Below are 15,998 nucleotides of genomic sequence, written 5' to 3' on the forward strand. Positions count from 1 at the left end.
GGCTTTCATGTTGCAGGGAGAAAGAGCAGAAAGCTCTGACCACTTTTTTGGTGTACATCCACAACTCTAGTATTCCTACCCGCAAAGGACAGTATGCTTGTGCCTGGACACGTGCTCTCTGTGCCCGTATTCCTAAGAAGAAAAAAAAGTACGCACGTTCTTTATAGCTTTCTCCAGGCACAGGCCAAAATCCCGTGCCCCAGTGAGTACTTTCAGCCCAGAGTGAGCTCTGCAGAGCACTCTCCTTCACTGCAGGGATTAAAACCTTCAAACCAACTGCAGGAAAACGGGGGAGGGAAGTTGACTGTCATACACAAAACAATGCTGTTCTCTATTTTTGCTTTAGAAATGCAATTGCAGAGCAATCTCAAGCAGCAGGGAAGCATTCTCTCCACTCCTCCTGAAGCCCATCTGTTACAGCCTGCACCTCTTCATTTACATAGACAAATGATGGTTAAGAGCATTAGAAGGGATATAAAGCCTCCTGCTTCGGGGCCTCAGCCAGCCTCTAACTAGCAGGGTTAGGAAGAAATTCCCCTCTGGAAAACTATTTCCCAACAGGGATACAGACTTTTTTTGCATGTTTCCCTGGAAGCGGGAGGGAGCAGCCAGTGTCCATGAGAGCACTGCTGATTAGACGGACTTAATGCAGCTAACAAGGGCTGCACTATCCCCTACAGCCTCTCTGAATGCAGCTAACATGGGCTGCACTATCCCCTACAGCCTCTCTGAGTTAAGTAACGACACCTTGATGGGATCCTTCTTGTTCAGCAGGATCCCACTGCCCACTCGTGCAAAAAAAGTGGACTTGAAGTTTAGAGGACACAGAGAAGGTTAAGGGCAGAAGAGGCAGCCTCCAGGACGGTCTGGTGGAGGGCAGGGCTGACGGGACGTTGGTGAGCCTCTGCCCTTGGAGGCTGGGAAGCAGGAGGACCACGGGGGTCAGGCTCACCTTTCAGCACCATCTTTGCCTTCCTTCCCCATGGCACTGCTGTTGGAAGCGGAGTCTTTGGAGTGGCTGTCTTTGACAGGGGGAGATTCCTGTGAAGAGAAGGAAGTTTTTCCATTATTACACGGAGTCCTACACCACAGTTCGTCTTGCAGTTACAGTCTGACTGCCTCTAAATGGCCCTTTACTGTAAATTCCTACGGAGCAGTTAAAGATTGATGCAAGCTAATGCCAAATGCCAGGAAAACACAGAAGTTAATTAGACAGGAAATTTGGGACCATCTCTGGAGACTGGTGTAATTAGTACTGTTTGCTTTTAACATTGTGAAATGATGCTGAAAGTTACAACACAAGTCAGCTGTTGTCTTGGATTTTAACCCTTTCATGACTTTTTTTTCCCTCCAGCCCTCACTATTGAAGTACACTTGCCTCCTGCTTTAATGAAACCGGACACAGCCACCTCTAGGCTGCCCAGTTTCAGTTCCCCTCCTTGTCACAGCTACCAAAATCAGCCTGTCTTAGGGGGTGGATGCACACTGCTGTTCCTACCTCCCTTGTCTCCCATCAGAAGAGGTTACACAATGATGCAACGTTTCCACTTTACAATTCCCGGCTGTGGAAACGAGGCTAATGCAAAAAAGCAGAACCATCTGAACCCACGGCATGGAAGAGCAGGTAGGGAGCTCAAAGCAAAGATACAGCATTTTAAATTAGCCATTTATTAAGGAGAAAAATACCCATGAACGGCAAATGGGAATATTAATCTAAGAGTGTTGGAGTTCAGAATTATTTAACATCATGCAGAGTGAAACTTGGAAATTCAACCTACTTGAACAGACAGGACTGAAACCACCCACACGCTATCCACTTGGCCTGGAAAACACACTGGTGAGTTTAGGTTTCGTGACGTCTGCGGAATTTTTCCAGACTATATCTGTAAAGCCCTTTGCTTCAAAGTTGAGAACCAGCTCACAGCCACCCAGAAGGATGGGCCTGCCTACTCGTGTCTCCTGAAGGAAGTGATGGGAGCCCTATCTCTTGGCGTATTTAACACCAGCATGGATAAAGGTCTCGGAGACATCCTGTAGGAGATGGGCCTTCCAAGATGAGGGCAGGCAAAAAGATCGCCACAGACCTCTGCCGCTGTTTCCTATGACCCAACAGGAAGACGGTACCTCCCTGCAATGGAAAACGCCCTGTCTCCTCTAGGAAATATCTAAGATACGGGGCTTGAATAAAGGAAGAAACAGCGTGCGATTACAATGCCAAATCAATCACAAATGGTGAAGGAAAAAAAAAAAAGAATTTAGTGCACAAGGCTTTCTGTATTAACATGGGGAAGGCAAAGCAGCTACAAGAATAGTCACGGCCCCAGGACGGTGCTGGACAGGGTGCAGCCTTCTGGAAGGGAACCTCACGCAAGCAGCTCCAAACAGACAGCGAAGCACAAACGGAAGAGCGTGGCAGGAAAAGCCGTCCCTACCTCCTGCCGGGGCTCACCGTGACCCCGACAGCATCGCCTGCTCTCCACCGGGACCGGGAGGGCACCCGAGCCTGCAAGCCAGGAGTGGGCAAGCAGAGGGACCGCCAGCAAGGGAGCCAGGGGAGCGGGATGGACACAGGAGCTCCGGGGTGTGCAGAAGAGGCCGGTGCCAAGCGCGTCAGCCCCGGCGTGAAGTCAGCATGCACCAGGCAGCCCCTTCCCGGTGTCCGGCCCTCTGCAGGTTACTTACTCCTTCAGAGCGAGGGAGTTCCCCGTTGCTCTGGCCAGAGGAATACAGATTGACGTATTCACCCTCACCAGCCTCCTCACTGGCGTTTTCACTCTGAGGGAGACAGGATGAAAGGAAATACGTGATGGTGCCCCCCCGCCAGCACTTAGCGTTAGTGAGAGAACGTGCCCACGGGCTGGGAGGAGAAGCGCTCTCAGCAGCTGCTGTCACCTAACTGGGAGCCCTTCCTCCAGCTCAGTGGCCAACACCGGCCACCAAGGCTGTACCTTCCCGGAGGTAATTATTTTCTGGTTCTTGAGGACTACCCTGAAGGCCCTGAGCTACAGCAGGACAGCAGCGGGCACTGCTTTGCAAGAGCTGCCACGGACTCCACGTGAGACTACGAAGGTGCAATGTGCACGTGTGGATTTCAGGGTTACGCAAGCTGAGCGGTCACAGCGTGACACAGAGCTACCCGTGCTGTAGTCCTGCCACTAAATGCAGATCAGCCCTGCAGCCCAGAGGGTATCAAACGTATCTCCCAAACTATGCTACAAGCGCAGACTAGAGCCGTCACACCAGGCTAAACCAAACTCGAGGGCTTACGGGCTGCAACAAGGACCCAACGCAAGGAAGATTCAACAGTGAGGTCAGGTCCAGAGTGTGAAGACCCGACCATTTACTCTGCAATCAGTGTCCCTCTTCAAAACTTTGTGAAGAGGCAGCACTAGAATGCATTGTGCCGACAGCTCCAATGTCATCAACTCTCGGCTTTGCAGCAAACGAAAGAGGAACTGCCTTGAAAACAAGGTGTTTAAAAAAGTAGCTGTAATGGAGAAACCTGCTCAGTGATCTGCAAAACTGATCTGGGACCTCAAACTAGTAGCGCCGTGTGAGTGTGAGAACATCCTTAGTCTAACTTCACCAACACGTGATGCTTTGCACCAACGCGCGCTGCCACCAAGCGCACAGCCAGGGCTGCTGGTAACTGGGAAGAGCAGGAGCCCGCAGGGAGCAACAGGTTTATGCCCAGGAGAGACAGAGCTGGACGGCACCCACCGCTCCTGGGGCTCCCCAGTGGCTTAGGAGGGAGCAGGGCAGCAATCACCAAATCCTGCCACCGCAGCAACTGCAGGATGCGAACCGCTGTCAGGAGCCCGTGTTTAGAAACAACCAACCTCACAAAACACTCCCTCACCTTCCTCAGCTTTGTACTACAATTGCAGGAAGCAACAGCAACTTCTCTCCCCTTCAACCAGCATTTGACATTTTATGTTTCCTACGTATGTGTTAACATTTTCTCAAACCTGCTGAGGTTGTTCATTTCTTCTAACCACCATTTTCATATGAAATTACCTCTCTGCAATTCACACACATTTGGAAACGAGATGTCCTGTTTTGAGCGAAACAGGACTAATTTCTCTGCTAATACTTGGGAAGACTGCACTTTTAGAAGACTCTAGTGACTGAAATTGTGAAAATATTTACTTCATAGCCAGCTATGGTGCCTGGGTTTCAAGATGTCAGTGTTTTCAAGCTTGCCAGGCGTGGGGATGAGGAGGAGCGAGAGCTGGGCACTTGACCCAAGCTGGCCAACAGCATTATTTCATACCGTCAACGTCACATTCAATATAAATTAGAAAGTTTGCTGCAAAGTTCTCTCTCTCCTGTGATGGTTGCCACCCTGAGAACTTGCCCCAGTGCTGGATCCCTGAGCCCTTCCCTTCCTCCCAAAGCTGCAGCGCTCGCAATGTCCCACATTCGCTGTCCCCTGCCGGGAGCGCACAGCTTCCTACAGATAGAACGGGCTGAGTACAATCTTTGCGTATTCTGCATTGGTATCAGGATCAATATTAGTTCTTTAGTGCTATTAATGTTAATTATTTAATCTTATTCTATTAAATCTGTTTATACTTCAACTCCCGGGTTCCCTTGGCTTTTTCCAATTCCCCTTCCTGGGTGGGGAGGGTTCATCAGGTGATAGAATGATTGTCTAAACGACAATAAATTGTTATGGGTTTCTCAAACCATAACACCAGACTAGATCACATCAAGCATGTATTAACACAAGAGACATTTTCTTTTAAAAAACAAATAAACCCAGCCTTGCGTTAAGGTGCATTATCTCTTTGGATAGTCTCACCGAAGGCGTCTGGAGAGAATCAGTGAAAGAGGTTTCAGAAGGAAGGCAGACAGGAGCATTCCCGTTAAAGCTGCTCTCCTGAGAAGAGGAGTTTGGCACATCCACAGTGCTGGGTGACTGGCTGGCCGCAGCGGGCACTGCTAGGGCAGAGCTCTGAGACGGATGGACGGGCGGAAAAGGTGGGGTGGAGCAGGAGGAGGAGGTAGAAGAGAGGAAAGGAGGTATGGAGACTTGGTTGTGAGGCACAAAGTCCTGGGAGTAGGACCTAAACACAGATTTATACTACAGGATGCAGAGACGTACAACACAGAAACACAGACGATGGGGAAAGGAAAGAGACAGACAAAAGAAAAAGTAATTAGATCGGCAGTAGCGTAGCAGTGACAGCACAAGGCATTTCTAACACAGGCGTGTCTCCGTCGAGAGGCCAACCCCAACAGAGGCAGCGCTATTTTACCATCCACATGCCAGAGCAGGAATCGCTACCTGGGACATGTCAGCCAGTTTTTTTTTCACCGCAAGGCGTGTTCTTGCGCCAACAGCAGCCAGGCTGCTCATCTCGCAGAGGGAAAGTGTTTACCTGCAGGTACCCAGCCTTGGCTAGGGAGGGAGAAAGCGGGGATAACTCAGTACTCTTAATGACAGTGACCCTGAAAATCACTTGAGTGGCTGAAAGGACGCGAAGGCATACAAAACCATGACTGTGAGCACGCTGGAAATATCTAGATAGAGAAAAGTACTCCGAGTGATTATTGCTTTTCTGGGATTTTCCACAGGATCCAAATTTAAGACGCCGTTTGCTCCAGCCCTGTAATTTAACAGCTACTGTGTCAAGTCTGTTCCAGAACACACAGCTCCCAGGGAGGAGTGGCTGGATACTATCCTTCAGTGTAACTTTGAAGACAAAGGAGATTACGCTGCTACTCCTTCCCATTTGAGAAACATAGGGAGCAAAAATGGTAATTGCCCTCAGGAGCGATGAACTCCTTATCAAACCAATCCTTTAATGCAGTGCCTCGAAGAGTCAGCTGAAGAGATGAAAAGAGATCATCTGCGTAAAGCTTTATTTCACTATCTCTCCTAATCGTCAGATTACCGTTCAGATAATATTAAACCGAGTGCAGTGGGAATATATTGTGCCAAGAAAAACAAGAGCAACCCTCCATCTTTTAACATCTGGTGCTAGTAAGATTTGCCGTCAGGCTAAGTCCAAAACAAAGCTGACACCCACCAAAAAACAAAAAAACCAACAAAAAAAGTCAATAATGCTAAACCTGCTGGAGAGGAGTTTATTTTAAAACCTGTAGAGCTCAACCACTAGCGAGATCTGTCTCATAGCCAAGTGGACTGAAGGAAGAACCACATCATCCCAAAAAACCCACGCTGAAATGGAGCTGTGGCGGTTGCTAGTCTGAGTGATCTGCTGCAGAAGGACGGTGCGTTACAGAGCTCTCCCAAAGCACAGACACAACTTGCTTAAACCAGGCTGAAAAGTCACACCGCTGAGATGAAAAAGGAGAAGGGGGAACAAAGGCATGAATTGGCGAATTCAGGCTACATTTTCTCAGGAGAGTTGAGCAGGCGATAAAAAGCAAAGCTGACTCTGTCACCTGAGCTGCAGTTCAGCAGTGGTATTTTTGTTTCTACCTAGGAAAGATGTGAGCTTAAAAATCTAAACTGGGAACAGCCTCGGGCCAGAAGCCTGGGCAAAAAAAAACCCTTTTCCACTACAAAGGAAAGGAAAAGTAAAGGTCAATGGCTAGACTTTACCTCTTTACCTTCCAGCACCTTAATCCTGGAGCGGTTGCCCTCCGCTGCGTGTGCAGTCTGGCGGTGCTCTGGGTGTATTCTCGGGGCCCAAAACACATTGCAGGCCATAATACAGAGGAGCAGAGGGAGATGCTTTGGGAAGAGAGCTTAAAAGACTACTGAAAAACAATCAAAATGCAAATCCCTACCACATGCCTGTGGCTAAAAGGAGACCGGCTCTAGGACAGGCTCCTCTCTCTTCCTGCCGCTTCTTTCCGGATGAGCAGCCCTGGCTCCGGGGACACTGTCAGCCTTTGGTGCTGCCTCAGTAACAATGACAAGTCTAATCTCTGTATTTACTTTCTGCCTGGATAAATGCTCTACATTTATTCATTTTCACTTGCATGGTACAAAACACTAAATCCCTCGTAAGACGCCTGGCTCATGACATCATCTTGGCTCAGCAGATTTATTATGCCTGCCCCGTCTCCCTGGTATTTTATGATCTCACCGGTGCTGATATGCCAACTATTGCCCCAAGTCCCAGGCTAGACCCCAAAAAAGAATAGGAGCAAAGCAAATGGAGAACCACTGCTGCAGTGGCTCTCGAGAAAGCACTCAACAAACTGCAGTCCCGATAACAAGATCCTCTGCTCCAGTAAAGGAAATAATTTGCTCAAACAGGACCTATCTGCCAGCTCCCCTCCAGCTGAGCTTCCTGCGCCCACAGGAGACAGGTGGCATCCGCTGTCCTTCGCTTTGTAGTTGATGGACATCTTCCACCGAGGAGTCCCACGGGGTTTTGTCTCTGACCTGCTGAAGCCAGAGAAAAAGCCAGGCTTCTGCAAAGCAGCAGTGGAGCTCACGCAGGGCACGAGTGAAAGGAAATTACTGTCCTCAATCAAGTCACTCTGGGACAGGCGGCACCCTGCGAAGCTCTCGCGCTGCGTGATGCTGCTGGCAGGGTCAGCTCAGGCCACACGCCGGCTGGGAGGCTCGGCAGCTGGGATGCTGCCTGGTACACCGCCTGCAGGCTGAGCAAGAGCGCAGGGAGATGAATTACTGCTTCCGGGGCAGGAAAATTTGCACAGCTTCTGCCTTGCATAGTTTCAGGGACATTAATCCCAATTCAAAGGCAATTTAGACCTAAATATGACATAACATCGCATAAATTTTAAAAGTTTTAATGCGGATACTTTACTACTGACAATCACTACACATTCATCTCTCCTCGGCCTCATCAATACACCTTTGAAAACAGTATCTTGGCATGAGATGGGTTACAAATGCTGGTTTAAGGACCAGGTACCCGGGAAAATGCATTAATCTTCATTATGTGATCTGTGAACAATCATTTAACGACGCAGACATGCTCTCAGCATGCTGTTAACAAAGGGAACAGCGCAGAGAAGCCTTTGGTGCGCTGGCATTAATTAGCCAGGCTGCTCTCGACTTGTTGTAAAGTCGCATCTTGTAGAAAGGAGCCAGGGAGCCCCCTCCTTCCTCCGGAGCCTGCAAGCAGCTCTGGAATTCCAGCTATGCAGCCGTGCTGGGACAAGAGCCAAGAATGAAGCATACTTTTAAAGGGGAAAAAAAAACACCCTGTGGTGGAGATGATGTCCATATGGCACCCATTCCCGCTGCTCCCCAGCCCGACCCAGCCCAGCCAGCAGCTGCGGCAGGAATTGCGGCAATGGCTTCCACAGGGTTTGGGTGTTGTACATCTCTCAGAAGCCCTGTCATCCTTTAAAAGACATACTTTTTTGGGGAGGGGACAGTCCATTCAACATAACTGTCACAAGCAAACCAGTCATCCTCTCGTCCTCCCCCAAAGAAATCACAGGCAACAGTTTATCTTGGAAACAAATCAGTGCTTGTTTTAATCTGCTTCTTGGAGGTTTCTTGCAGGGTCAGTAAGGCCTCTGTTATGGCTGTACTGACACAACCTCCTACTTTGCTTTAAGTGAAGTACTTCAAAATAACCTCTGGGAAAGCTAGAAAGCAGGGTGCAACTGGATCCTTTGAGAAAGGATACTTTCATCTTTCCACACTCCGGCCAAGCTGCCAGGCTCCCACCACAGGACCAGAAGATGGTCTCCCAGCACAAGTGATCCTGACCTACGATGGCAAATGGCCAACACAGGGAGAGGAGAGAGATCCCTCCCCTCTCACTAGTAAAGTGGATTTTAAAAAAACCTATCTGCTACTTGGGAAGTACTTCCACAAAGCGTGCTTTCAGCTCGGAGCAACGTTGTCTCCTGGGAATGACAGGAAGCCAACATGCCCGGACCTGAATGTTTACCACACACCGTGACACACAAAGGTCTTCCAGAGATGGCATCTTTCAACAGTTTCAATTTGCCGCCTTTGATTTTTTTGCAACGATCAATATTTTAGAACGGCTTTCCATCATTAGCAGCAGTGTTACAGGATGTCCCAAAGGTCAATGACATTACGACTGTTTGTTTGGATTAGATGGCAGGAGATAAGCACTCTAATAGAAAACTTACTTCAAGAGTGATGCTCCTCTACATTCACTAGGCATGGCTGACCACAAGTAACAGGGAGACAGGGTGTTTATATGCAGGGAGTCACTGGTTGCGAGTAACATCAGTCTCTACACTAAATTCAAAGTTGAATTCAATTATATGGCTGTCAGAGCATCTGCAGCATCAGCAGACACAGTCTTTACCTTTTAAGCACAGCCCTCAGTTACCCTACGGACGACTTCTGCCAAATTAATCGGCGATCCTGCCAGACACTCCCAGATCAGATAGAACATCAAACTTCCAAAACACGAAGCAATCAGAGGAAAGGATCAATCTTTTAGATCTCCTCTGCTCATGCTATTAAGAGAGCATCGTGGGCAACGTGCCAGAACTGGATGCCTGAATTCTAACAGGAGAGAAGTATGTTCCCAAAATACTGGGTGTTGCACAAAACTGCTACACCCTAAGGATATAATTGCATGGACAACTATTGGAAAAGACTTCCTATCTCATGACACAATGCTGGGCTTCAGGTACTTTTGCTAATGAGGAAGGAAATGCTCCTACAATGAATGGCTGGAAACACAAGCTGCCAACAGAACGGCTTCAAGCGCTGCCACAGGAAAGGCAGCAGCTCCTCCTGCTTGAACGTTTCTCAGCAAAGCCTCTGACCCGGCTGCACAGCTGACCTCCCTGCTTTTAAGCAACAGTTAGCGCAGCAGATGGATGGATGGGGCTTGCTGTTCCCTTGGGAAAGGGTGTCCTGGCTTCTGCACGAGAAAACACAAAATCCAAACTTCTCCTTCAGTGGGAGGGATTCTTCTACACCTTTGCAACAAAACAAATAAGGGGGCAGGGGAGGAAGAAAACATTTGTAAGATTTATTAACCATGCTATCATGCATCTCTCTCTTGAAACTATCAGGAGAATTCAATCTGATCGCACCTACAGCGTCAACTCTTGGTGGTAGACAATACCACTATGTCTAGCTAGCAGATCTTTAAAAGGCAGAGCCTGGAGACAAGACTCCTAAAAAGTCAGTCACACAAAAAATGTAGTGCGTGTGGCCTATGAAGTCAATAGGGGACTGTTTAGAGAGACCTACACAGAGATCCATAGAGCTCCAACGGCAAGAAAATGTATAAACCACCGGAGGAAGTGGTTTTCAGCAGCATTCAGTGATGCCAGCATGCAACAGGACTATTAATACCACCATCCAGGCCTGCTGTGGGCAGTGGAAACGAACACAAACGCAGAAGGAACGCTAAACAGGAAAGGCAAAACAATACCTAGAACTCAGCAGCTGGTTAAATGGATGCAAATTTTTTTTCCTCCTTGCCACTGCTCCAGACTAATGAGCCAAACCCTACTTAGGACAGAAGTGAACCCACACACATCTCTCAGTTCTGGTTTGATCATGGCTCCCACCATCGGACCACCACGTGAATCAAAACAGCTCAGTCTCTGCTGCGGGCCAGAGGTTGGTGTGTGTTGCAGACTGGAACTGAGCTACTTGAGCACAAGCGAGGCGGGGAAAACATGCGAAGCACATGTCTGCATTGTGTGCGTCTTTAAACACTTATCTGACCCTCCTTTTCCTGAACATACATTAGCACACACACAAGAAAGAAAAACAGTTGCTGTGAATTTTCTGTGTGCTTGCTCCGTTTGCTCAAGAACAGTGGGAACAAGCGAGAACAGAAGCGCTGAACTGGAGCTTTCATAAGGAAATCACTTGCGCCTTCTGCTGGAATCCAACAGCCAATTTAGTTTCTGGAAAAATACTGGAAATGTTTCTTAATTAAAAAGAAAACATAAGAAAAAACAGCATTTTGAGAAAGGCAAGTTATTTCTCAATAGTGGAGGACGCAGCCAAATTTTCACTAACGGCATGTACATGCCTCAGAGAACAACTGCATTCCTTGTTTCAGTGAGGAAAACGTTCCTAGCTGTAAGTGAATGCAAGACTTTCTGCAGCCCTTGGTGGAAAATATGTGGACGGACAGCAGTATAGCTTGACACCGGACTGATTTCCTCTACCAGTGCAGAGTTCCCCAGCTGCCGGGAAGTAATGAGATTTGATTCCTGCCACTTGGATACCTGCCCACCCGCTTCCAGTCAAACAGCACAAGGTGTTAACAAACCAAAAGATGGTATCTCTGTCTTCACAAGAAGGAGGGAGGGAGGCAATCAGCTAGAAAAAACCTACTGCCAACAATTACCAAGGGTGATGCTTTCTTATTGCATACCTCCTTTCCTAATGTCTAGCAACAGAAAGTGCTTTCAAAAGAGACGGGAATCCCTGAAATGACTCTTGACAGCACAATCCAGTTGTCCCCCTGATGTGGGATTTAACGGCTTAGCTGTGTATGGGATGGGGAATATGATGCTGCAGATCCTTACAATACCAGCCCACGCTCCAAACACGACCCTGGCTGGCACAGAGGCCAGACGGGAATCAGACTCGGTAAAAAACAAGCTCAACTCGCCAAACCTACGAGGTTTGATCCAGTTGCTCAAGATCTGCCTCTATCCAGTAAAAGCTATTACCTCTGACACAATTTCCTGCAAAGAAGGGAAAAGCGCGATTAGTGGGTTGACAGAGCAGCGGTGGCTTCTGGACTGCAGCAGTGTCTGCAGCGCTGATTGGAAAGAAAAAAGTCAGGGTTCTAGAGAAGAAACTCATACATTAAAAATTAAAAGAGTAAAGATGCTCTGAACAACTCAATCTCTTTTTTGCTTCAAAACACTCCTTGAAAACAGTCTTTTTAAGCCCCTGAAATCAGTAGTAGGGTGCTAGTTCTTCACCTGGAGCACAGAGCTAATGGGCTAGCATGCAAAACATGGTGTAGGCTCAGCTGCGTGTGAACAGACGGGTACAAGGCCAGGTCTTCCCTCTGGGATTGCCTCCTGCTGTCCACCCCAGGCCTGTCCTTCCCAGGGAAGGAAAAAAGCACGGGGCACTTTCTGAAAATTGGCTACGCTTGGCAAACCTGCAACGCGTTGCTCACATTGGGTCAATGGACAGCCATTTCGTTGATCAGCTCTGACTTCCTGGTATTGATTTAAGGTTTTTGCTTCCTGTACAGAATGGATAAAGTGCTATGTCTTCTACATTAATCGTTAAGAGATTTGATGATCACCACTGATATTTGGGTACAGAGGAGGCCAACTCCTCCGCTGGCCGGTACGCGGAAGGTATGGTACACTCTCCATAGCATTAACTCCCTTGCTGGGGCTGGTGGAAAGCCACTGCTTATATTTTAACAGGTTTATTGTTCACCACAGTGCTCACTTGAATGGCCTTTCTCTGGTGAGACAGGAAAAATAAAGACACAAGAATAAGAGGAGCAGAGGAATGTGCTTAAAGTGTTAGTGGTGCAGCTCGTGGCATCCCTCGCGTGAAACCACATGGTCTCTCCAGCCAACGCTCGGGAGCAGAGTGCAAGAGGGGCTCTGGTCCTTCCTAGTGCTGAAACGCAGGGTGTCACCCTGGGAGAGATCCAAACCTTGACAGCTGTTTCACATCTCTGTCTTATTAGGGATAGGGAAAATGGGATAAACCATGGTTATGGTATTACATGGGTCAGCTATGATGCATGTAAGGACATTGGTATTTTGCAGCTCGGAGACAAAGAGACGCTGTCATAGTGAAAAATCTCATTTTTGCCTGTGAAAAAAATAGACCAGCTAGAGTCATGAGCAACTATGAGATTGTCATAACTTAAAGGCATTAATGGAAAAATCACCATTTTTAACTCAGCTTATTTCCTTTGTGCATTTGACAGTGCACTATCTAATTGTTCTCATTGTTCCTCATGCTCCAGCCATTTATTTTCCACTCACCAAACTCTTGCAAAAACGAGCAAGGATTTTTTAATTAAGTTTTAACATTTCACAAAATAATATATTCACAATAATATAGTCCAAAGCAAGATAAGAACAGGTCAGAACAATTAAGTAGGTAGTAACCATTTAATCCAACCAGGGCGCTTTTTTAAATGAAAGTGCCCATGTATTTTTAGAACATTGTAGTATCATATTTATAGCTTCTCAATTAAAACAAAAATAGTCAAGTGCTTTTACCTAGTGTTACAGTTCTGTGTTTTGCTTGCAAGGATCACCATCAAGAGAGCTGTACAATTCATAACTTCTGCATTACTTCAAATTTTGGAACTGTTTACCACAAATTTATGCAAGCACTAACCTTTCCGCGCCTCAGCCTTTTCATCTGTGCAGCAAAACTACGATACTGCTCTCTCTCACACAAGTGGAAGCCAAAAGCTTTAATTCTTTGCTTGTGAAGTAGCACTACTCGTAAAGTACTTGAATACTTTCTTCTTCTTCAGACCATCGATTATCGCTAATCTTTAGAGAACGAGGAAGTGTTGAAATGGGAAGATAGTAGTGGCACAGTGGGAGGATACCATTTTCATATATTTAATATTAAACCAATTGAACACTTCTGAATTTTCTCAGTTCTTGTCTGACAATTTCTTCTCCAGAAGAAGCCTAATTTACTAAACATCCAGGTCACTGTTAAAAAATAGCCTATTCTCAGTTGCCATCACACAGCAATCAGAGCATAACCACATAGTTTTACATGCAAACGAGCCCCATACTGATGAGCTGTTGGAATCCCATGGTTAGATTTAATTTCATTACATTAACACTTTGTTATTACTACCATTTAATTTAAGCAGCTGATCACAGATTTAAGCAGTGCGCTAAGATTATTCTTATTTTGATTTAAATAGTTCCCAGCTCCTCCTGCCGTTCTCTCTTCAGGCTGCTCACAAGTGCTGCAGGAGAGAAAACCCTGCTCGTTCATCAGCAAACCATACAAGCTTCCTGAGCTTGTCTGGGACCACGGAGACGTGAAGGGAGGCAGACAAGCAAATACGAGATGAAAGATCTGGTAGAGGCCATTTTCTAGAAAAAAAAAATACGAAGGAGCTGCAGCCACGGTTCCATACATTTGACTAAACCCACGCATTTTGGGGAGAGCATCTTGTTATTTCTCCAAAGGCCAGACTCACACAGCAGCCTTTAATCGACTCATCCACATCGCTGACATTGTGCAACGGAACAAAAAGACTTTGCAGCTCCAGTGTGCAGCCTGGGGAACGCGCAGGTCAAGGGAGTGTGCCTGGGCACACAGGCCAGCTCTCCTTCGTCAGTCCCTCGCCACAAACGTCAATACTGCCATGTGTATAAAGTAATGAAAGCCACAACTGCCCTGCGCTTCATTTAGTGAGATTTACACACAGCTTTTCTCATCTGGCTGGTTACTACACAAGTTCAAAAGCCCCCTGAAAGAACCTTTGTCTTTACCTGCAACCAAGAGTGTGAGCACGGAATTTGCACACAAGCGTTTCACCGACACAAATACGCACACGTGTTAAAGTGAGGAGAGCAACTCACCGAATGCACAGGAAAGGAGCTGTGCCGGTTGAGAAAGGAGTTAGAGACTGACATAGTGAGGCCCTGAGTGGCACCGGTGTCCTCGGGCGTGAAGGGCACTTTAGTTTGCTGGACACAGTAGGAGACAGAAGAGAAAGAAGAGGCAGCATAGGAGGCCTGCTGAAGAGGGGGAAGAAAGCAAGAGACAGAAGACACAAAGAAAGAGAGCACAGAAAAGGCTATGAATAAAGGATAAGAAATGCTAACTGTAAAACAATGCATATAATGGCTTGCTAAACAAACAGCTATTCATACAGTTCATCAGAGCCAGACACACCAATATGCCTTTCTTGAGCTTAAGAGGCATGACAAAAATCACAGTTCAGATCTTCTTTGTTTCACAAATCCCTTAAAAATAAACTCCCGCCTCCCCCTTCCAGTTCACCCATGGACAGCTGCTGCGGGGAGAGGCAAGCTGTTCCTCGCTGCCCTTTTTTCCCCATGGCATGGGGGACAGATGCCCGAAGGAGGGACTGGCTTTTTGCTCCTAGCTGTTAAGCAGCCGGCTCTTGCAGATTACTGTTTTTTCACAGCAACCTGCAGACTGGGAACTTGGTCCTTCCGGTGCGATCTATGGGCCCTCACTGGTACTGCTGAGATACTGGATAACAGTGATCTCCAGCCATTTTTCAGTCCAATCCAAAATGATATATCATTTGCACAAGAGTGAGATATTACATTGTAATAAATTAACACTATTAAGGAATTTCTCCTGAATCCCACTACGGTAAGGAGTGTGAGGGAGGCCAAGGTACATCTAGGTTTTCTCAGCTCTGACTTGTTGAATATAATGTGCAACTGTTTCATAAATGAGATCCAAAGCTCACAAGCAAGGACTTCCTAATTATTGTTTTATAGAGGAGTCCATCCAGCAAAACTTGCCTTCTGCTAGAGCAGCTGATGCCCGTGTGATTTGCTGTTTCAGAAACTCACGGCAGCAGGAGCAGAGGAACAAGAGTCTTGTGGCTTTTACAGTGATTGTTGAATAAGCTATCGTCTGCTTGCACCACTTTCCCAACAGAGAGATGAAGGGAAGGGTGGGAGGCTGCACTTGAAGAAACCTTTGCTTCAGGGAAACTGCAAGCAACACCTTGATGGTATGAGCTTGCAAGACTACAAGAATGCCTAGTGGGCAAACCGGTGACAACTTGGCTGCCCAGGTGATGATTAAAGGGCAGCAAAGAAATGCTTTGCTTCAGCTGGCAAATTCAGAAAAGGAGCAGAATTTCCCTTCTGCACAATGGCTACAGTAAATCTGTGCTTTCCACACCCTCTCTCATGACTGCGTAAGGCCAAGTCACCACTGCAAAGTATCACTAGAGTGTAGCTACCTCTAGGAGAAGGTAGGGCAAGGGACTACAAGGTACAAGTGACGGTGCAAGGATCACACTGACAAGGGGACCACAGACTCTGGAAAACTCCCTGATCCTTCAGAGAGGAGTTCTGTTGACTCTTCAGTGTCCCTGCAAAGCAGATGGGACACTGGTGTTTAA

At 47.2% G+C, this 15,998-nt stretch overlaps 1 protein-coding gene across 1 annotated transcript in view; it reads right to left on the reverse strand.

Moving 5' to 3' along the window:
• Nucleotides 1-15,998, reverse strand: part of RAPGEF1 (Rap guanine nucleotide exchange factor 1) — an 89,866-nt gene that overhangs the window by 14,597 nt on the left and 59,271 nt on the right. The window contains exons 11-14 of the mRNA XM_082492723.1: nt 14,467-14,625; nt 4,805-5,086; nt 2,683-2,775; nt 953-1,041 (exon numbers count right to left, since the gene is read on the reverse strand). Of these exons, the coding sequence (XP_082348849.1) occupies nt 953-1,041; nt 2,683-2,775; nt 4,805-5,086; nt 14,467-14,625 (623 nt within the window). The remainder of the gene's footprint in view (nt 1-952; nt 1,042-2,682; nt 2,776-4,804; nt 5,087-14,466; nt 14,626-15,998) is intronic.

This window comes from Vanellus vanellus (assembly GCF_965231255.1).
Source record: "Vanellus vanellus genome assembly, chromosome: 18".
Taxonomy (NCBI): domain Eukaryota; kingdom Metazoa; phylum Chordata; class Aves; order Charadriiformes; family Charadriidae; genus Vanellus; species Vanellus vanellus.